Genomic DNA, 23975 nt, shown 5'->3' on the forward strand with positions numbered 1-23975 from the left:
TTTTTCCCTTTCATTTCAGGCATCAACTCCCAGTTGGCTTATAGCATTGCTTCAGGTGACAGCCTCGGGCAATTTACAGTTGACAAGAATGGTGTGCTGACCGTCCTGAAGGCTCTGGATCGGGAAAGTCAGTCCTTTTACAACCTGGTTGTTCAGGTGCATGACCTGCCACCGCTTCCGGCCTCCAGGTTCACCAGCACTGCTCAAGTCTCCATTATTTTGCTGGATGTGAATGACAACCCACCAGCATTTCTTTCCCCTAAATTGACGTACATTCCAGAGAACACGCCCATTGATACCATTGTTTTCAAAGCTCAAGCAACGGACCCGGACAGCGGCCCAAATAGCTATATTGAGTACACCCTGCTGAACCCCTTGGGAAACAAGTTCAGCATTGGGACTATCGATGGGGAAGTGAGGCTCACTGGAGAACTGGACAGAGAAGAAGTTTCTAATTATACTCTAACCGTGGTGGCCACAGACAAGGGTCACCCATCTCTCTCCTCGTCTACAGAGGTCATGGTGATGGTGCTTGACATCAATGATAACAACCCTGTTTTTGCGCAGGCTTTGTATCAAGTGGAGATGAATGAAAACACGCTCACAGGAACAGATATAATACAAGTGTACGCAGCAGATGGAGATGAAGGCACAAACGGACAGGTTCGCTATGGCATTGTTGATGGGAATGCCAATCAGGAATTTCGGATTGACTCTGTCACAGGTGCCATCACTGTGGCTAAGCCACTGGATAGAGAAAAGACCCCTACTTACTCTTTAACTGTTCAGGCAACAGATCGGGGCAGTACCCCCAGAACTGACACCTCCACGGTCAGCATTGTGCTGTTGGACAGTAATGATTTTGTCCCCATATTTGAGCTATCTCCATATTCCGTACATGTCCCTGAGAATTTAGGGACACTACCCAGAACAATCCTTCAGGTCAGTATATTTAAACAAATACTGTTTTCTATAAGACATCTAATTTAATTATAACATTCATACAACCCCTCCCTCTTCCTCGTTCTCATCCATAAGTGCTTAATTGCAGATATAGCAAATCTTGAAAGGTTGAAAGGTTTATGAAAATTATACCTATTGACCTCCTTGTAGATTGAATATTACATTTCAATCCCGTTCTTCTATGTATATTCATGTTGTACACATTTGGGTATTTGTACATCTTTGAATTTTCACTCTAACAGGAATAGCTGCACATAGTAAGAAAATGCAATGATGTAAAAGTTTGAAAACTTGGTTGCAAACATGGTTCTCCCTTTCCTCTTTACAAATCCAACTACCGAGATGAAGCTGCTGTTAAAAGTTTTTGAAAAGCTTTCCAAAAATCCTATGAATTGATTTTGTGCCTGTTTTTACACCAATCATACATACTACTCTGTATCATTTGAATTTTTTACTTGAAACTTAAAACTTTATCTTTGAAACCTTTTATTATTGGTATGTGTCAGCCATTTTCAACTGGTGTGCCGTGGCAAGAATTTTTAAAACATGAAGTACCTGACTATTTAGTCAGGGGCACCGACCTCATTTCCCTTAGATTGTCAAATAAAAAAAAATGACAACAGCCAACACAGCAATAGCCATCCGATGTGAATGAATATAAATTATACCTATGTTTTTTTGTCAGATCACCAAAATACTATTTTTTGGTATGCCACAGAATTTTAGTAATTGGTTTATGTGTGCCATGAGATGAAAAAGGTTAAAAGTCGCTGGTACCTATGATTCTGTCTCATTATTTTCAATGCTACATTTTATTTGGTGGTGTGCATTGTTTTAGATTTACTGACCTTCATGGCATGTGTTATGCTCTCCTCCAGGTGGTGGCAAGAGATGATGACCAAGGTTCTAACAGCAAACTCTCCTACGTCCTGTTTGGTGGAAATGAAGACAGTGCTTTCACTCTCTCAGATAGTGGGGAACTTCGAGTGACACAGAGTTTGGACCGTGAGACCAAGGAGCACTTTGTGTTGATTGTCACAGCTACAGATTCAGGTAAGTCTGTTTTGACCTTGATCGGGTGTAAAGAATTTCTTCATAATATGAGTAAAAGAAAGTATTTGTGTCTAGCATTATGTTACATATTTGTTGAAATTTACTAATGCTTGGAACTCCAATTGCAGCTATACAATCTATAGCACATTATCACTTTTTGAAATTAAATGTAAGTAGTAAGGGCTTAAGCACATCACAAACAAAGCTCTGTTCCTGAAAGACAAAATGTGTTCTTGCTCAGTCAGCCACCCGAGTGCCGCTGGGGGTGCCCGGATACTCTGCCACTTGAGCCATGAGGCATTTCAAGTACTTGAGCTTTGAAAGCAGCCACATGGTTCTAACTGGTTATGGAGATAAGACAGTGGGGGCAGAGTTCTACTTAATTGGTCCTTAGGTTCACACAACTCCAAGTAGCTGAAATAGGCATGCGATGAAGCCCCACAGAGCTCCAAAGAGTATCAGTGAGAGCCCAGGTTCTCATTGAGTCAGCAGAGTAAAGTGGTATGTTAGCTTTCGTGTGGGAAGTAGGGATTACATAAAGTTGTAGAGCAAGTAGCATAAAACATAATCTATTCTTAAAAAGTAATATCATTGTTTACCATTATTTTGTGTTGCATATATTGATTCTGTTCATAAATATCACACACTTCTAAATCAAAACTGAAACAAAACGTTTCAAAGAATTTTTATGCCTTAAAGAAAGTAAGTATTGCTTAAATATTTGTTGAATAAATGAATGATTAAATGAATGAATCATTGATTTCCAAAATATTAATACATTATGGAATATTATTATTATGTAACATTTATTTATAAAATGGTCACAACTTAATATTTAAAAATTTAATAATGTTGACATATTTTTTAAATTGTGTTTAAATTGTTTTTAAGACATGGCAAATTTGTTGGAATGTCAAATGACTGAAATCATATATATATAATTATATCATATAATTAAATTACATATCTAGATATATATCTAGATATATATATATGTATATTTCCATGCTCAGGTTGATGTGTGGATGCTGATATAGGACAACAATTTTGAATTTTCAAATGGGATGTTTTTACTGTTATTGCAATGTTTTTATAAATATAATGAATTAATATTTTTGTTATATGTGATCAATTTCAGAGTATAATATTGTTTAATTTCACCACTTCTCATAAAAGAGGAGGAGATTTTGAGATTATGAGTAATGATAGATTTATGTTAAGTGTTCAAATGATAGTGCCACTGATCATTAACTGAGGCAGCTGAAGCTATTTGCATTTACTTTTGGGAGTTTGATTTTCTGAGACTATTGGTTTATGAAAGAAAGCAATATTCTCTGTATATTTTGTAATGTATGTGAATGACCACACTGCAGTTTAGGCAAACAATAAAATGCTGAAGAATGATGAACAGAATGTAGTCTGGTAACCACATAAAACCTAAACCACGTTGACCTGAAAGGTGGTTCACTATGTGTGCAGTCAGCATGTGCCTCCCGGTCGGTAGGCACAAAGGGCCAGGCTTCCCATGAAAAATGCAGTCACTACCACATGGCTCACATCAATCCAGTGTTTCAACAGTCACCTGGGGAGAACAGGGGATGAAAATGAGTAGAAAGTGGTAGAGATTCAGATAGTTAAAATCCAGGTTTTATTTCTAAAGCTTCTCAATCTCAGCTTTGCTCTCCAGTTACAACTGGAAACACGTGGTCAATACCAGAAGCTTTGTGGAGGTGAGGTGGGGGAGGAGAAACCAGGACCAGGAATCGAGTTCACTAAGGCATCAACAAGGATAAAACTTGCTGCCCAGAGGGTGTGTCACATGAGGTCATCCCAGGGTGGCAGCAGGATGTGATTTTGGAAGTCAGGGGTGCAGAGTGGCGTGACCAGGATGGGCAGGGCACAGCCCACAGAAGTCCTCCGTTCTAGGCCTTGTACTCTAGGACATTCTAAGTCAAGGCTGTGACGGAGAAAGGATGTAACCATGTAGACAAGAGTGCCTGTTTTCAACCAAACAATTCTGAGATTTTAAAAATCTTTTGTGTGCCTATGCAGCCAAGGGGGGATATTGTGAAATACATGGGATTGGTTATTTTTCTGCTATACGGCCATCTGTGTCACACAGTGCACCAGGTTTTACAGGCACTAACTAACCCATTTCTACACGTTACATTTCTTCATCATCTCAAAGACTTGGGTATTTTTAGTTCCACTTCACTTGCAGTAAACCCAAGCTCAGAGCAGTCAAGTCATTTGCCCAGGATCACACAGCTATTAAGCGACAAAGTAAGCTTCAGACCCTAGCATGCCTGACTCTAAGTTCAGGGTATACGGGATGTTTTAGTGTGTAGATAAAGTAAAATTTGAAAAAAAAATACTTATTTCCAAAATTATTTTATTTGGAAAGCAAACACAATAATAGGCTGTATAATATGATGAAAGATTTGAATTTGAATTACCCTTGATTTGAATTCTGGTTCTGTCATAATTGTCTTTGTGATTCAGACCAGAGGTATCATCTCTGTCAACTTCAGTGTCTTCAGTGTCTTCCTCGGTAATGTGGGGATAACAGTAATTACAAAGCAGGTTATTATAAGGTTAAATATGCCTATCTTATAGTACATACAATGATTTTAGTAAGAATTGTGATTGATGCCCTGTTCCTTACTACATAAGTATTCTTGTTCAAAGATTACCGATTGGTTTAAAAAACATGTTTAAAAATTGCAGTTTAAGTTTCATCTTATATGTTACGATATTAGGAATTTCTTTTATGTGTCAGATATTTCTTTTCACATTTCCAAAGAACATATTGCATAGTAAGTGTTTATTATTTAAAAACACTTGGTACCGGAGATTTTGAAAATTGTAGGTCAGCCCAGTTATGGGTAAGGAGGATTTTGCCAGCTAGCAGTACACTAAACCAGCGCTTTTAATTCTGTTTCTCCATCAAAATGACAACACAAAAGGGACATTTCATTAGGAAAAGAAAAACAAAAGGAAGAAAACTGGAAGTCCTAGAGCCAAAAGTATTCTCTTGTGATAGACGGGGCTGGGTCAGTCTGTTAGGAGAAAGTTCACAAGGAGAGTCCACAAAGCATCGGTCTAAACGTGCAGACTGTGCGAGAGCCCAGTCCTGCTCCGGGGAGCAAACCAGCTTCCTGCGGCCATCACATCAGCCTTGGTCCTGAGGAAAACCGGGGACCTGGACGTTTTAATAGAAGGACAAGTAATGGGAGTACAGCTCTAACTTCTGTGAAGGACCATCGCCATTAATGTGAAGACCAAGTGTGTACAGATTCTGCCCAGTATTGAGATAGGAGAGTTATGAGTTATGGATAGTGACAATTCAGATTATAATAAAACGAAGGTATTAAAAGTTTGTCACACTTAGATATGGTGCCAAGGAGCATGAGTGAGAGTCTGTGGCACTGGTTAGGTCACAGTATTTTGGCAGTCCTGGATACTAGAGCATTGTTGAACTTTGTCTCAAAGCACAGATTTTTATTAGTGCTTCTTTTTTTTTTCCGAGTTGCCCTGAAATGGACTGGTGTTTCTGAGGCCACTAGGGTGAAATATTTAATTAAATATCTGAAGATCATTGAATATGGATCATGTGGAAAGCAACCAGAAATTATGAGGGGAGTTGGACTAGATGATCTTAAAGCCATGAAAACTCCTATGTGACCATGGTTTTATGTTCAATCCATTGCATACCTTTGGTAGCATAAATAACCACTTTATGGGATGCCGTGAGAGTTTCAGATATCAGGCTTCAGAATCTGCAGTTTCATCTTATATTCCAGAAACGAAGTCTCTGACACAGGATGTAAAATACATATTGACTGCTATGATTTAAAAGTCAAATTGGCAGATGACATGAGAAAATTCAGACAAAATATGGCAGCTTTTAGATTCCAGATGCCACATTATTCTCAAATTTGCAGTGTTCTAAGAACCAGGCAAATATCAAAGTGCTCTAAACAAAAACGTTTGGCAGTTTTATTCCTTAGCTCACAAATCACTTTTCCTTTGCTCTTTTCAAATTCTTGCCTGGTGTCAGGCCAGAGATGGCTCAGCTTTGCTGATACGGCAGAAACTGAAGCAGGAGCTTCTTTTATTTTTTATCAGCAAACCTCTAAATCTTTGAATATTTTTTAGAGAAAATATTAGCGTTGCACTATCATCATATTATTATTTACTGACTCCGTGGCTCCAGAGTAGCACATCTGGAAACTCTCTAGCTACTCCTGACTACAGCTTCCAATGAGCTACGACCACACTATCCTATGTGTGTGGCACTGAATGTTGTCTTGCTAAATAACCAAGCCAGAACAGAGCATAATTCTACCATTTTTTTCGATGTAGGATTAAATTACTAAGCAGCAACTTAATGAGTTGAGACTACAGCTCAATTAAAGCTATTTTGTTTAACTATAGTTTAAAGTATAGATAGTCTGCCATTATTCTATATGACTTACTGTATTTCTTCTAGAAATATGGATGGTACCAAGTAGAAATTCCTAGGAGGCTAAAGCTTCAACCTGGTACACTAAGGCAGGTACTGCAGATGACCCAGCTCTCGGGTCCTTGTCGGGGAAGCTGGCACTAATCACCAGTGGTTTGGCATTCTGTTCCCAAGAAGCCTCTTCACAAGGCTGTTTCTCATCATGTTCTCATCTGTGCAATAAGTAAGATAGTGTTTCTAATAGAGTAAGTTGCAGGGAATAATCAGGGAACCCAGAGCCGTTTACTTCAGAGAATTAATTTACAAAATGGAAGAGTATTCTAGAAGTAAATACATAGGTTTATAGTTTAAAAAAAAATAGGTTTCAAATCCCACCTCTGCCATTTCTAGCTACGTGACCTTGGACAAGTTCCCTTCATGTTCATATCTATAGAACGGCAATACCAATTCCTACTTGAAAAACATATTGACAGGAGTAAATAGGGCAATGACTTACTGCAGTTATTAATATTAGTCAATATGTCTACTGGCTGAGTGAAACTTAGTAAGGCCAAGTAAAACTTTTGGACTTCTATCCACCTCCCTAACCTCCACAAATAACCTCTGCCTACGATTTCTCAGTTGCTAAAGGCAAACCTTGTTATCATATTCATTCCTCTTTCTCTGTACCCTACATTCAGCAAGTCCTTTTACAAGTAGACTGTGCTTCCAAGCATATAAAAGGATTCCTGAGCGTATCTGTTTTTCCTTTCTACCACCACCACTGGAGTCTAAGCCAGGGCTAATGCGATAACCTCCTAACTGCACCCACCCCCATACCTTCTCCAGGAAGCAGTTCCAGAGCTTTGAAACTATAAATTAGATCATCATCCCCTATGACTTGCTTAAAAACCCTTAGGTGGTTTCCAAGAATAAAACCTAAATTTCTTACCAGTGACCACAGGGCACTAAATGACCTGGCTTCTGTGCACTCCTCTGGCCTCTTTAGAAATGCCAACCTTTCCTGCCTGTGGCCTTTTGCACCTGTAGTTGTGTGCTTTACTCTATGGCCAGCTGTCTTGTTATTTTAAGGGGAGACTTTCATGACTTGGTTCTTTGTCATTATAGCTAAGTAAAATATCTTCTCCTCAGAGAGAACTTAACTACTATCACTCTAATGGTCCCTCTCTCTCTAGTGTCTCTTTCCATCACTTTACCTTGTGATTTCCTCCTAACACTAATTGCTACCTAAGATGTATGCTTATATACAATAGGATATAGTATATGTATAATTTGTTTACCCCACCAATATTTATCAACCTTCCAATAGAATGTGAACCTCCTGTCTTGTTCAAAACTGAATTTCTAGAAACACCCAAAAGAGAACCTGCACTATAGCAGGTGCTTAATAAACATTTGCTGAATGAGTGAATGGTTCAATGAGTGCAAAATTATGATAATTATTTATCAATTAATCACCATCCTGTTATTTCTACAGGCAACTGTTATTTCATATTCATTTACCATACTTATATTTAGTTTATGGTTATATAGTCATCGCTGGCAGATTTTTCAAAGGACAGGACCTACCAAAAGGAAAAATGCCAATCCTTTTAAACTCGCTGCCCAAATACCACAAGTTTTTGCTACATTGGTTGTGGTCATCCAAACTGACCTCTGCTTTGAAAAGCAGCTCAAGTGTTTAAGGCTCTGCGGTGGTTAGTACGATGTGATAAATTGCAGTCATATGTAAGGACCCATTGAAGCGTTTTATGGCTTTAATTCCATTTCAAGTGCTTCAAGTACTGTTTGGGCTATATTCTCATGACTCTCCCCTGCACCTTTGGCTCTTACTCAATTCTATTCTCTACTAGACATTTCTAGGTAAATCTTGTCTCCATTCTGTGTTGTGCTGCTTCCCTCCCACATCTACCAAATACCCAAGCCCCATTTAGCTATCCAAAATATGCCCTCTCTGTGCTTTTGGCTTCACATAGCTTACATATAGGGCCCAAGACTCTTTACAAAAGCACAATATGAAAAGTTTTACTTGTTTTGATTTTTGTTAGGCAAATTTGGCATCTAAGGAACTATTTCAATACATAGACATCTATACAAGTAATTCTTCTTGGTCTCTTAGGAAAAAGATGTTGTTGTTTTTTTGTTTTGTTTTGTTTTTAACTTAAGATAATTATGCCCTGACCAGTAAATTCAAAATCTGTGAGCCATTAATATCTGCCACTGTTCCTTCAGGGAACTGAACGACTATGGCAGAAAGCAGTAAGCAAGCTGATAGGACAATGGAGGATGTTACAGTTATAATTCAGGGCGTAACATGGAGCCATTTTTAAAGAGAAGTACATATGAAAAAAATTACAAGTTAGAGAAATCTGACTTAAAATGATGATTTTATAACCAGAAGACTTCTTGGCGATAAGCCAGTTCATTTCCTTTATTTTGCAGATAAGGGAACGGAGGCCTGGAATAATTAGGCCTTTTGCCAGAGCTCGCAGACCCGGAGAGCGGCAGAGGCAGAACGGTGTCCAGGAGTTCTGCCTCCCGGCTGTTCTCGCTTCCCTGTGCTGTGTTATACGCCGGGGTCTGCTGACTGTCTGCATAGAGCACATTTCTAAAAGCACAGTTTCAAGAGACCCTTTTTCTTGTGCTTTAATGAATAAAACATTCAAGTTATTTTTCTTTCCTCAAATGAATAAATAAACGTTTCAAAATATTTTTAAGGAACTCCAAATTAATTGGAGTCAGTAATTTCAGTTTTGACCTTTTGTACATCAGCTTAAGTTTAGCCATTGTTCAGCTGGAATGCTAAGTAGGGAGAGACATTGAAAATCCATTAGGCTTTACAGGTGGAAGATGGTAGTAGTGGCAGTTGTCACTGCCAGGTGTCATTCTGCATTTATTAAAATCAAATTATGATGCCAATTGAATAGACCCTATAAGTGAAGTTTCTTATAGTCTGTCAGACTCTGTGCCTCTATGGGCTGTATTAATACAGAACAAGTTATGTATTGAGGATATTTACAGAGCAGTCCCTTCTGGGTATTCCCCTAGAGAGTGGGGAGTGTGGGTGTTAGTTTCGATAGCACTAGAGTTAAGGTGAACAGTGAAGCTCAGGGTAGAGTATTGCACATGAAATGGCCTGTGGTAGGATCGAGTTTGTCACATCCGGAGACCAGCAAGGGGGATGAGAGTAAGCGAGAGGAGGAGGCGGGAAGAGAGGCAGACGGAGGCTAGACCAGTGGCCTTCAAAGCCACGGTCAGGAGCTTTAATTTTATCTGAGAGTGAGGAGAAGCCTTGTGGGGGCTTTGAACAGGGGAGTGACAGGAGATTTTGGACAGATCTGTTTGGGGCAGTTGAGGAGAACAAGGGTAGACACAGAGTTGAGAATTGGAAGGCTGCTCCAGCAGTCCCTGAGAGATGCTAGTGTGAAATCAGGTGACAGGAGGAGGGGTGTGGAGTAGTTATACATTTTGTCCATTTGAAGGCTGAGCCCATTGGACTTGATGGTAGCACTGGAGGAAGGGGAAGTTAGGAAATGAGATGAATCAGCATGAGTCTTAGGTTTTCGGCCTGAGAAATTTGGAGATGGCAAGAGAAAATTTTTTAGGGCAGGTTATCAATAATTACTTTTTGGCTCTGTTATATTTTAGACATGAGACATTCAGAGGAGCTGTCAGGGGGACAGTTAGATATGAAAGTTTAGTTTCCAGGGAAGACATGTGGAGTAGACATACAACTCAGAAAGTCATAACCTCTAGATGATACTTATTCTGTGAACACGGAGCGCTTGTATGTGCCAGAATGTGTTCTATGTTATACTTAATCTCACAGCAACCCTGTAAATGAGATAGATACTATTATTCTAATTGTATAGAGTAAAAGAAAACCAAAACCAAAACCGAGTGTTAGGCAAAGTAAGCAACCTGACAGGCAGGCAGCTGTTTATCAGTGAAAACGGGATGTGAAGCCAGTCAACTGCTGCTCCCTGCTTCCCACCTATGAGCTAGTCCACCAGGCTGCGGTTTTTATAGACCACGTTTATAACACTTTCTTCTCTTTGGATTAAATATTATTTTTATTTTAAAAAGAGCACTGATTTGTGAAGCAAAACAAACACCTTGTACTTTTCTGCCGTTAAAATAGCTCATAAAAGAAGAATATGCATAAATTTGAAATCAAAGGATTGCTCTCCTCATTGGGTCAGGAAATGAAAATGCATATCCAAGGGATTTAGAAAGCATAGAGTGCAAAGCAAATGTTAGGTATTATACTAAAATGTGCAATCAATATGAATGATATACTGACACATGCACATACAGTGAGTCAGTAGAGCTGTGTGTGTGTGTGTGTGTTTGCATTTAATTTGGGGATGGGAGATTCATTTGTGCACATATTAAACACATTATTCTTTATCTGTTCTCAATCTAATATGCTAAAGGGATATAGAGATATTCTGGCTATAGATTTTGCCAAAAGGTTTAGTTATGAAGTGTCTATGTGTCAGCATAATTCATTGGTTTGAGGGGAAAAGCTCAGTTATTAGCATTTCTAATTAAAGGTATTCATCATCTGACTGAAAGACAGAATAAACTTCATTCTTATGCAGGGATTGGAAATTACTTTTTAATGGAGGGGAAACATGATGCTTTTGCAAAAGTTAAGTCTAAAAGCTAACAGGGTGAACCTTCGTGCTTTATTTTTTGGTGAGTATATGATGACATGTTGAATGAATGCTATCTGTCACATCGCTTAGCCAAGAAAGTCATTGCACTATAAATAGTTCTATAATCAAAAGAGAGGTCAAAAGGAGTGTGGAATATGACATTTTGCATCTGAAGACAGTTGGTTTTTGTCACTAAGATTGCACTTGTCACTATTATTTGTGGGAAAATGTTACCCAAGAGTTTGCCTTGTCTATTTTGATGGACATATTTATTAAGAAATATTGCTTGAAAACTTTTCATAGGCACCAATGATTCCATAAGTCAAATACTGTTAGGGTTATCTTCAATTACTGAAAGTTAAATGCATTTAACTTGCTTCTATATTTGTGTCTGAGGAAGTTTTGCTTGTTTCCAGTGGAAATAAGTTATAAACATTTTTCTCCACAATTTACTGATGCAGTAGGCTTTTTATTCAGTGATTCATGATTCAGGCAGCATCCAATCTAGCAGATAAAAAGGAGTTTTGAAGAGCTGTACAGGCAAGAGATTCTTATAGACCAAAGTGAGCGGGAACAGGAAGTGATATTGGGCACTTGCTAATTGATGAAAGCAGGGCCACTTTCCTATGTGCAGCAAAGGGAAGGCTGGAGCAGGTCAGGTAACTGTGCTGAGGAAGCAAGTGCCCATTGCAAGACCTGGGCCTCCTTTCCTGGGAGAGCTGAGGATAGAAACTTTGTTAGGTTCTGGTTTTCTGACATGGGGCTCTGCGTGAGCAACTCCATGATGGTCCTAATCTGGTTAGTTTAATAGAGAATTTTGTCTTAGATGAAAATTGTGTTTCCAAGGTTGATAACTGGTGATTTTTTACTTTCTCTTATTTCCAGGAAGACTTTGTACCATATCTATTAGTGATATAAGTATTATAAATCATTTATTTAGAGATTGTTTTTCTTATTTATTTATTTTTTATTATTTTAAATGTTATTGGGGTGACATTAGTCTACATGAACATATAGGTTACATGTGTGGATTACTAATTTACAAAATCTGTATATAGGACCATAAGCCCATCACCCAAAGTCAAATCTCCTGTCACCTCATATTAGGTCCTAATGATTGTTTTTAGATCTAGAGACATGGACGCATGCAACAGACTGAGGATTCTCAGACTAGGGTGGGGGCGGGGGGAGGTTAACCAAAGAATTTTTATGCATATATGCATAACCCATAGACACAGACAATAGAGCAGTGAAGGCATGGGGAGGGGGCAAGAGTGAGGAGGAAGGAGACAATGGGGGGAAAAAGGGGATGTCTGTAATTCTTTCAACAATAAAGATAATTTAAAAAAAAAAAATATATATATATATAGTCTTTAATCAGCTACTCTACAGTAAGATACATTTTTCTACATAACATTTTATTTATATATTCAGATAAAAATACAATAAAAGATTTACCTTCCAAAATTTTACTAAATAAGAGCTAGAATTGTCATTGTTTCATAGAATTAAAAGTTGACAAAATAATTTCATTTTACTTTTCATGTACTTCATATAAGCTATAAATCTGAGTACACCAAGGAAATCCAACTTTGAAATGCAAATAACCAATTTGCAGTTTAAAAGAAATTTATATTACCTAAAAGATAAACATTAAATATTATAGAAAATAACTTGACCTCATAAAGTCCTATAATTTTATCCTGTTAAAACTTTGTTATTTTTGTAGCCTATTTTGATAAAGATTCCATACATATATAATTTGATATTTCCACTAAACAGGCAGGAGGCAGGTTGTGTTTAGAATGTGCTTCTCGGGTTTCAGAGTTTCAAGGTGTTTTTATTTTTTAATGTCCTCTACAGGGTAATTCCTTGTGACTTTTTTGTGGGAATAAAATATTTAGTTAACATTATGTTTTGCTTTATAAACTTTTAAAAATTGTGGTAAAATATACATAACATAAAATGTACCATTTTAACCATTTTAAGTGTCTAGTTCACATTGTTGTACAACTTTTCAGTATCGCTTTCATAACATCACTAAATAGTTTCTGTAGTTTCCCTTATCACCTCTATTTTACATAAGAATTTATATTAAGGACATATAGTGGTTTTTTTAAAGATTCTTTTAGAAATAAACAATCAAGTGTTACTTAAATGTGTATATATCTAATTCATGTAAAGATATTTACAGAACTAATTAGTAGTAATAAACTACTATATTATAAAGTATAATTTTTAAAATACAAAACTGTTGCGTTATATTGAAAATATTCCATACTTGTTTGCTTTGTACATTTTCTGGTATCAAATTTAAATATAATCACATAATCTTTAATATTAATATAAAGTGGCTAAATTTAAGTACTTACTGTGAGAAAAACATGTTTACTTCATGGGGGAAAAAAGAAACTAATACTTTTAAAAATATATTTTTTATTGATTTTTTTGAGAGAGAGGAAGGGGGGCGAGAGAGAGAGAGAGAGAGAGAGAGAGAGAGAGAGAGAGAAAAGCATCAATCAGCTGTGTCCTGCATGCCCCAACAGGGGATCTAGCCTGCAACCTGGGCTTGTGCCCTGACCAGGTATCAAACCATCAACCTTTAGGTGCATAGGACGACACCCAACCAACTGAGCCACACCTGGCGGGGCAAGAAGCTAATATTTTATTACAGCAAACACAACCAGCGAGGGGACCTATTTGCCAAATGTTTGATGTCAAGAACAAAATTGGAGCCCAGCTGGTGGTGGCTCAGTAGTTGAGCATAGACCCATGAACCAGGAAGTCACGGTTCAATTCCCAGTCAGGGTACATGCCCAGATTGCGGGCTTGATTTGTTTTTGAACACTTAAGAAAATGCTCTTTAGAATCATATTTATTCTTTTCTATTTTCTCTAAAAATTTCAGAAGGTTCCTTTTTACCCATGTTTATTTTATATTTATATATAGTATATGTATATATTACACACATAAGTATATGTATACATACAATACATATAATTTTATAAATTGAAATTTTAAATGTATTTTATCTTCTGACTTTAATTGTATTTCGAATGTCCACTGCATACATGTCTACAGTTCTGAGACCTTGATCTGTTATTTCATTTGTATCTCCTACCCTTTTTATTGGCTCACTATCCTCTACCAGGAGTCTGTGTTTGCATCCTGCCTCTTTTTTTTCTGACTGCATCTGGTTCTCATAAATAGTCCCAGATGAAACTGAACAATCTCGCCCTGTTACGCCACTACCTATATAATTCATCATTATCAGCTCTATCCAAGCTCAACATTGGCCCTTAGCATTCAGATTCTTCTCATGGGATTCAGGATTAATTGGGACCCTCTGTTTATAAGTAGTCAACTATCTCCAAAATGTTGACCTTTGTCTCCAGTTTTGTTCTTTGACTTTAGGCTTAGGCTAAGGGCTATATTCCCAGATGTGTATTTCCAGAAGTGTTCAGCTCTTTGAACTTTGAGCCATGTAGTTATAAGACCAGATTCCCATATATATAGAATCAAAGGAAAAGTTAATATAGATAAAGGACAGGGCCTAATGGAATGCATTGTGGGTTTAGAGAGAGATGAATTAAACAGAATTATCCCTGCTCTCAATAAACTTATAACCTAATAGAGGCTATAGCAGAATTACATTAGAATAATAATAATAATAATAATAATAATAATAATAAGTAAAACACCTGCAATGAGTGGCATAGTGTTATTGGGGTCTAATGAACAGAGAAGGTATTTTTTTTTTCAGTTCAGAATTGGCTCTCTCACTGTCCACTCTGTCTGAATGCAAATAAATTTATTAAATTCTTTGTCTCAAGTTCTTCATTTTAAAAATTAAATAATAATACCTACTTCATAGGCTATGCATATTAAATGAGTAACACCTATATAAAAATACACATGGTATCATATAAGTGTTCAAATATATATAATTAGATGCATGGTGCACAAAAATTTGTGCACTCAGTGGTGGGGGGGGGGGTGTCCCTCAACCGGCCTGTGCCCTCTCTCAGTCTGGGACCAGTCAGGGGATATCCATCTGCTGGCTTAGGCCCGCTCCCCAGGGCAGTCAGACATCCCTCTGGCAGCCCAGGAGCCCTCGGGGGATGTCAGACATCCCTCTGGCAGTCAGACATCCCTCTGGCAGCCATCCTTAGTGCTGCTGAGGAGGCGGGAGAGGCTCCCACCACCACTGCTGTGCTGGCAGCCATCAGCCTGGCTTGTGGCGGCGGGAGAGGCTCCCACCACTACTGCTGTGCTGGCAGCCATCAGCCTGGCTTGTGGCTGAACAGAGCTCCTCCTGTGGGAGTGCACTGACCACCAGGGGGCAGCTCCTGCATTTAGCATCTGCCCCCTGGTGGTCAGTATGTGTCATAGTGACCAGTCATTCCCAGTCATTCTGCTGTTAGGGTCAATTTGCATATTACCCTTTTATTATATAGGATAGAGGCCTGGTGAACAGGTGGGGGTCGGCTGGTTTGCCCTGAAGGGTGTCCCGGATCAGGGTGGGGGTCCTGCTGGGGTGCCTGGGCCAGCCTGGGTGAGGGGCTGATGGCTGTTTGCAGGCTGGTCAAGCCCCTCAGTGGGGACCCTCACCCCATGGGGGTGTGGCCAGCCTGGGTGAAGGGCTGATGGCTGTTTGCAGGCAGGTTGTACCCCCTTCAGGGTGGAGGGCCCCACTGGGGTGCCTGGCCAGCATGGGTGAGGGGCTGATGGCTGTTTTCAGGCTGGCCACAGCCCCTTCAGGGTGGGGGGGTCCTGCTGGGGTGCCTGGCCAGCCTGAGTGAAGGGCTGAGGGCCGTTTTCAGGCTGGCCACACCCATGGGCTGGAAGCAGGTATCTGGGATTTATTTATCTTCTATAATTGAAACTTTGTAGCCTTGAGCGGAGCTCAGGGCCGGCAGGGCAGGTGGGAAGCTTGGCTTCCTCCATCGCCGGGGCAGCGCAAGCCTCCTGCTCGCTCTAGCTCCATGTCCACAGCCATCTTTGTGATGGGGTGATGGTTAATTTGCATATTACTCTTTTATTAGATGGGATATATATATGTATATATATGTATATGTATGTATGTAGACAGCTAAAAGTATATATAAGTACGTATGTATACATGTATATGTACAGATGTATTTCAATTTATATATAAAGTAGAGGCCCAATGCATGAAATCCATGCAAGAGTAGGTCTTCGCAGCTGCAGTGGCTGCCTGGATCCTTCCCTCGCAGCCGAGGCTTTGTCCAGAAGGTTGTCTGGAAGGATGTCTGGTCTAATTAGCATATCATGCTTTTATTATTATAGATATATGGGCTAAGTTTAATTATGAATATTGTGATTTCAGTTTTTGGCATACAAATGCTGGGCCCTTTGGTAACTTGCGAGAGGAGACAACAAATAGTCACTTGGATATATAAGTTTTGAGCCAGCGGAAAGTACTGGAGTGAAGATAGAGTAATAGTAAATATGATGCAGCATTTCACATGGAATATAACCAAAAATATGTTGGGAACCAGGAACATAAGCGCCTTAGACCATTTCTTCACACAGTGAAGAGGAAAGGTTCAAAAAGAGGCAAACAAACAAAAACAACAATGGATGTTTTCATCACTCAACTCTCAGAGAAGAGAAAGCCCTTCATCTGGGAACAGTGCTGCAGAAATGAGACTTACTCTCTAGGAAGCGGGGGCCTTCCCGTTTTCTCCCTTAACCTCGTCTTCCTGACTCAAGCTGAGAGGCAGTGCCTTCGGAGCTCATGCTGTCAGTAGACAAGTAGGAAGCTGGGGTTGGGGTGGGGTAAGGGCGGGTTGGCTCTGTCCCCAGTAATAAAAGTGAAAAATCTTGCAGGCAGAATTCAAATGAGAGATTAGGTAAATCTTAATAAAAGACAGAAATTTAGAACAATGTCTTTATAAGGTTTTTCTTACAAAAATGAAAAAAGAGAAAATAAGAGCATCATGCACATCTCCTCTGGTGACAAGGAAGTGAGGCCATGGGCAAGACTGCACCTCTAGCGTTATCCATTCTTGAAGTGGGAGGAGAACAAGAAGTGAAGAACCCATGAGCTTATGGCAGGGGTGGGCAAACTTTTTGACTCAAGGGCCACAATGGGTTCTTAAACTGGACCGGAGGGCCGGAACAAAAGCATGGATGGACTGTTTGTGTGAACTAATATAAATTCAAAGTAAACATCATTACATAAAAGGGTACGGTCTTTTTTTTTTTTTTTAGTTTTATTCATTTCAAACGGGCCGGATCCGGCCCGCGGGCCGTAGTTTGCCCACGGCTGGCTTATGGAGTGGGTTGTGGCAGCTAATAAGGGGAAGAAGTGGACTCTGGGGGTTGTTCTGTGCTTGAGAGGAGGCCCCATGTGGATAGGGGATCACCTGTCGGGCAGCTTCTCCAGCCAGAATCATCTGCTGTCACTGGTGTGCTTTTAAAACCTTTTGGAAAAATGTGATATCCTCTGGTATGAAGACAGTGAGATTGAACTTGCTGAATATTTTCCTGGGTAAACAATTTTCTTTCTGCTTACTAATTCAGAAAACACATCACCAACAATATTTATATAGTTTATAGACAAAGAAAGAAATCACATGTTCCTAACCAAAGGAGTTAGTCACCATTTTATGTGGTTTTCCATATATGTGTCATCAGACACTTTAGTGTACCAAGAGAAAACCTCTGCTTGGCAGTTACTGGGTTATTTCCTAACAAGTTGAAGCATCGTCAATTAAAGAGCAATGTGCATATCAGAAATATTCAAGTCTTCTTTAAACTCCCTGTGTAAATTTAAAAATTATGAACTTTATAAAATCCACAAAGCTATGAAATTTTCGAGAGCCAAGTATTCCTGTGTTTACACTACTACGCAATCATTAGGAGCAAGGGATTATTCAAAATGTTTTCTTGAATAATAGTATTAGAGCATCAAGTCAAAAGTTTCGTGGGCAGCAAACATCCTGAGAACTATGACACAGACATTTGTTAGATTAAAAATGGACCTTTAATATGGCAAATTTTCATTTTCCTTGTTTTTACAATAACTACAAGAACAATGAGTAACATATGATATATTTTAACTCTGTGCCGGCATTATCCTAAGCATGTTACATTCCCTCAGTACTTCTCTGGGGTAGGTTCTATTCTCATTATTCCCATTTTGCAGATGAGGAGACAGAGATTCAGTGAGTAGAACACAGTGTCAGTAAAAGAGCTAAAAGAGCTCTACATCTCCTCCCATCCCTCGCCTTGGGGCCTTGATTTAGTTATCCCCTCTCTCAGTTCACCGCGTGTAATTATCCTTCCCATGACATTCCCTTTTGCCCACACAAATGCACAGGTATCCTTTGGTTAACTTTTTTTTCTAATTCAATCAGCGGGAGAAACACTGACATTATTCAGATCATTAATTTCCATTTTGCCATGTTGTATATAATTAAACACACATTTAAGAGATTTAGGCCAAACACTGGCCATCAATAATACCCCTGAAGATATTTATTTTAGCTCTAACATGTCCCTTGTTAGAAATTCAAAATCTGTGACAAGAGTATTGTCTTCAGTTGACCCACAAACTTCCAACTGCAAGTAGCTGGGAGCCTGCCGTTCCTGCAGCACGTGCCGGGTGCTGTGCTCTGGGCTCCCCTTGTCCAGAGCCCAGCACAAATGAAAGTTTGAAAATTATCTTAAAAACACAACTAACGTTTGCCTTTGAGTTGGGGGACAAATAACAGAATCTCACCAAACAGGACATGTGACCTTCACCATAAGAGTCCGCCAACTGTGTGTAATACGGACAGCGTATCCAAGGTTCTGGTCAATGTCGGGTTTTCACTATGTGTTGATATCAGAGCTGAAACAGGAAATAAACGTGAATTGCTTCACATGTATGTTAAATATTAAGTAAATGCATAAAAATGATTCCAAGTCAGCTCACTGACATAATATTATTTCCAGAAAGTGGGAGATTACAGTTGTGAAATATAACCGGAAGCCTTTCCCCCTCCCCATAAACAAATATCAGTTAGTACAGTAACGGGGATTGGAAGACCTCGGTTACCCAGTTGAAAATTTTAACATTAACATTGATAGTTACAGCTAGGACTACAGTTCTTAACGCTGCCTTTATTTACACTAAGAGGGCCAGCGATTCCGTGCCCAAGGGTGTTCTCCAAATCTGGTTTGGCTTATTTTAATGTGATTTCAGAGAAGCCCGCCATGCCTCTTCTGTGGTGTTTTAATGATATTGTTGTGTTCTATACTGTTGAATCAGCACCTTCAAAATAGAAGAAATTGAAACTCTGTTTCTACAGTATCACTAGGCAAGAACTGAAATACCAGATCATAAATTAACATATTTTTTGTCACAAAATTTAAAATGAATACTTATCTCTGTTCAGAAATTTAACCTGGAGCTGTTTCTAAATTCTCTCTAGTAGTGTTGTCTACAGCTAGGTATTAAAGTCACTATTATTACTGTTATTTATAAACATCTGAGACTTGATTTTTTCCCCCCTCTAGGGTCCCCTGCCCTGACTGGAACTGGAACAATCAATGTCATAGTAGATGATGTCAATGACAATGTCCCCACTTTTGCCAGTAAATTGTATTTCACTACGATTCCCGAAGATGCACCGACAGGAACAGACGTCCTATTGGTCAATGCCTCAGACACGGACACTTCAACCAACGCCGTCATTAGGTCAGCACCTTTTCCTCTGTAAATTTTGATTATTTTTCTCATTAAACATTAGTCTTTGCATTAAATGAATATGGTGCTCAATTTTGCCAAAAATGTCATCATATTAACATGTACCCAATTATGGTTATCTGTTGTTGAATAGTCATCTATGCCTAGCGATGATTCGGTTAATGATTTATTTTGTTTGTTATTAATTTCCTATTTAAAAACTCACTTTGGGAAACTGGCAGTAATTAGTCTGTTCTCCCTGACAGAGATGACTGAGTTAGCTAGGAGGCCTCAATGTATTTTTTATTAAATAAACATTGAGTCGCTAGTATGAATAACAGTGATGAACAAGACAGTTTCCATTTTCTTTGAGCCTGCATTGTTTTAGACAGATGTACAAGTAAATGTAAAATAGGTAAAATTACTTCATATAGGGAGGACAGCCTTAAAAATAAAACGGGATGATGCACTGGAGAGTGACAAGGGACTTTAAGGTGTGAGTATTGTGGAAGGCCTGGACATCCGGGGCTTTTGGCTAGAAGTCAGCCTGGTGTGTTTAGGGAGGTTTGTAAGTCTGGACCAGAGTGAGGAAAGGGTCAGGGAGGGAGGCAGGGGCCACATCATGTAGACTACAAAAGGACCTTTAGGTCATGGTAAAGAATTGGGATTTTAAATTGTATTTTTAAGTGGGAAACTATTGATGGATTCTAATTAGGGAGCAACATACACTGATTTGTATTTGGATTGGATTGGAGGAGGTAGGATTGCAGAAAGAAGATTTAGAGAGAAACCAGTGAGACCATTTAGGTGCTAAGTAACATAGGGATGCCCACCCCTGGGCTAGCCCATACCTGGGTATGTGCCTTGACAAGGAATGGAACCTGGAACCAGCTGGCAACCTTCCAGTGCATGGGACCTTCTAGTACATGGGAGGACACTCAACCGAGCCACACCAGACAGGGCTATTTTATTCTTAATATCGTCTTCTTTGCACAATGTCTGCAACGTAATAGTGAATGGCACTGAAATGAATGCATTGAAGAATGATTCTAATATTTTTTTAGAACTTCTGCTTCTATTCAATTTTTCCCCATGTTTTTTAAAATTTAAATTCTTTATTGTTTAAAGTATTACATGTCTTCTTTTCCCCCCATTGACCTCTCCCCATCCGGTCCCACCCCCCAGCACATGCCCTCACCCCCCTACTGTCTGTGCTTATGTGCATGCATACAAGTCCTTGGGTTGATCTCTTACCCCCACTTTCCACCCTCCCCTGCCTTCCTGAGGTTTGAATGTCTGTTCCCTGATGTTTTTGAGAGGGTAGATCACAACCTCACATTTTTTCCAGCCATATTTTCCTGAAAATCTTTCAATCTGATTTTTCTCCATTGCTTTACCAAAAAAAGACGTTATCTGAAGATTCTACTGAAATTTACCAAGAGCACCTCTTGAAATTTACCAAAAGCATCATAAGTGACTTTCTCTGAGTGCACTCTGCTGGCTGCAGTGTGGGTTTTTCCTGCTGTTCCTGTGAGACACATGCTGTTGCTATGTTTTTATGAACGCAAACCAAACTACAGAAACACGTGCCTAATTCCAGCAAGGGCATTTCTTCGTTGGTCTAAAAGAGAAAGCTTTTAAAGACATCTATTTCTTTGCTACCTCCAACCTTAGAAAGGATGGACCCCAGCCAATTTCTGAACCTTCAAGCTTAGGAACTTCTTCCCTAGCGGATCTCTCAGGAATATATGCAGATAGCTTTCCTCTCCAGAAAGAAGAGAGAAGCTATTCTCAGTGGAAAATCCTGTCTGTTAACCAATCTGGTTAGCATCAAAATATCCATGGAGATGGCCCACCTCTCCAGACAACAAGCGAGCAGAGCAGCATGGCCATGTGAGGAATGAAAAATGAGAGAATTAGTAGCTAGGAATGTCTCTGTGTAAATAATCAGTTCTCTAGTTGTTCTGGGTCGTCAATGTGTATCAAATACAGTGTTTTCGTCTTGAAAGAGAAGCCTTCAACTGCTCTTCCCTGGGACATTATGGCACACAGCAGAAAAATAATGTTTAGATTCATTTAACAGATGTTCTTCTGTGGTCCTGGCCATTAACCACACTATTAGAGCAATGCCCTGATTTATGCTTTCTGGCTCGTCTATTTAAAACACACTGGTCTTCTGGGTACATTTTGGGGTCTTGCGTGATTTAAGAAGCCCACAAAGCTTGCAAGGACCTGCTTGAGGTCATTGGACATCTCACAATAAAGAATGTCAGTGTGATATTCACATAACATTTGAAAGATTTGTCTTCCAGCTGTATTTTTTTTCATTGCTGTGTGATCTGACTTGCAGTGTCTTGGGTTACATTTCTGCCTCAGTTTTTAAATTACAGTAAACAGGTGCTACAATATTGTACCTAGAAGAAACCTGCCGTCTCTGCTCTCTGCTTTAGCTACAGGATCATCGGTGGAAACTCTCAGTTCACCATCAACCCCTCCACAGGACAGATCATCACCAGTGCGCTGCTGGACAGGGAGACAAGAGAAAATTATACGTTAGTGGTGGTTTCCAGTGATGCTGGGTCCCCAGGGCCTCTTTCCAGTTCTGCCAGCGTGCTGGTCACCGTGACTGATGTCAACGACAATCCACCAAGATTTCAACATCACCCATATGTCACACACATCCCATCGCCTACTCCTCCAGGTAATCACATGATGCATTGGACATGTTCTATAAAACACACTTCTTTCATTTTTACATGTATAGCTTTGATATGGCCTGTGCTTGCAAATCCTCTGAAATTCGACTTGTTTTGCCTAACAAAACTAAAGGAACGTTGAATCTCACAAATTAATTCTTTCTTCATCAACCAATTGTGTTTGAGATTTTATAATTGCCACATCTTTCCTAGTACTGTTTCTTAATATGACTTGAATATTGTTAGGTGATTAAAATAAATAGGACTTGCAGTCAGATAGGGTTCTGCCTGGAGATGTAATTTGTAAGTTCCTTGAGAGGAGGGACAGATCTCTCTTTTTTTCATGCCATATCACAGTGCCTGAAACATTATCTGGAATTGATAGGAATTCAGCTGTATTCATGGTTAGAAAATGAATATTTTACTTTAATGCTTCATAGGTAGATTTTTAAAAATATGTCTAATGAATGAATAATTCTAATTCTTATCATTAATATCATTTTATTCCAGTTTTGAGGGGTGCAGGTTTATTTGTTAGTAAGTTTATGGAGCCATTAATGAGCCACTTTCATGCTGACAGCATGCATTTATTATTCTGCATCTCTTTCAAATTTAGTTTGGTTGCCTTTGCTTTTTTTGCAAAGAACGGCACACTCTTCAGAACCGCACACATCATCTGCCATCTGCAGTTTCTGAGATGAGTTTTCAAACGGGAATAAACACAACTAAAGACCACGATTCACTTAATCTTCCTTGCTTTAAAATATTTTTAATTAGAAGAAAAAAAAATAAATGGACCCAGGATTCCTCCTCTCAGGGATCTTTGATCTTCTATGCACTCGAGAATATCTAATTAATAGCAATTGAAGGTATAATATCCATAAAGTTTTGCCAACTTTCTATCAAAGGGAAACATTGATATCAAAGTCATAGGTCCCTGCTGAAGGCCTTTAGCTGAAATGATGCTGGCAGACATGACTCTAATCACATCCAGTATTCGGTGATGCAACGTTGCATCTCCTACGCAAAGTGAGGGACACGCCAGCATCTTTTCCTCATTAGACATAATTAATCAGGATCACTGGCCTTTTTTTTTTTTTTATAAAAGACTTTTCAGTTTTGTCACAAACTCTTTGGTAGGGCTGGGAGTGCAGATTTGGGAAGGGTTTCTGAATGAGAATATAAAAAACATGTCCTTCTGGCAGCTCCCCTGCATATTTCTCCTACAATCTGTTTTGTTGGCACTCATCCCAAGCACTGACTTTTGGAATCCACATTGGGTCCATTCTTTCTCAGTTCTTATTTCTTACTCCTTTATAATTGTTTGAGTTGACTTATAGATTCATATGTGTATTTATGCTTATGTTTTGTCTCCATGGCATAATAGCTCACAGGTAAAAGAATTTTACTATGAAACAGTAGGCATAAGGAATCAACAG

General features: G+C 39.1%; 1 protein-coding gene across 1 annotated transcript in view; it reads left to right on the forward strand.

The window, feature by feature from the left end:
- Positions 1-23975, forward strand: part of FAT4 (FAT atypical cadherin 4) — a 150824-nt gene that overhangs the window by 92476 nt on the left and 34373 nt on the right. The window contains exons 5-8 of the mRNA XM_014454892.2: positions 20-942; positions 1842-2016; positions 19672-19852; positions 22291-22541. Of these exons, the coding sequence (XP_014310378.1) occupies positions 20-942; positions 1842-2016; positions 19672-19852; positions 22291-22541 (1530 nt within the window). The remainder of the gene's footprint in view (positions 1-19; positions 943-1841; positions 2017-19671; positions 19853-22290; positions 22542-23975) is intronic.

This window comes from Myotis lucifugus, unplaced genomic scaffold (genome assembly GCF_000147115.1).
Source record: "Myotis lucifugus unplaced genomic scaffold, Myoluc2.0 scaffold_1, whole genome shotgun sequence".
NCBI classification, from domain to species: Eukaryota; Metazoa; Chordata; class Mammalia; order Chiroptera; family Vespertilionidae; genus Myotis; species Myotis lucifugus.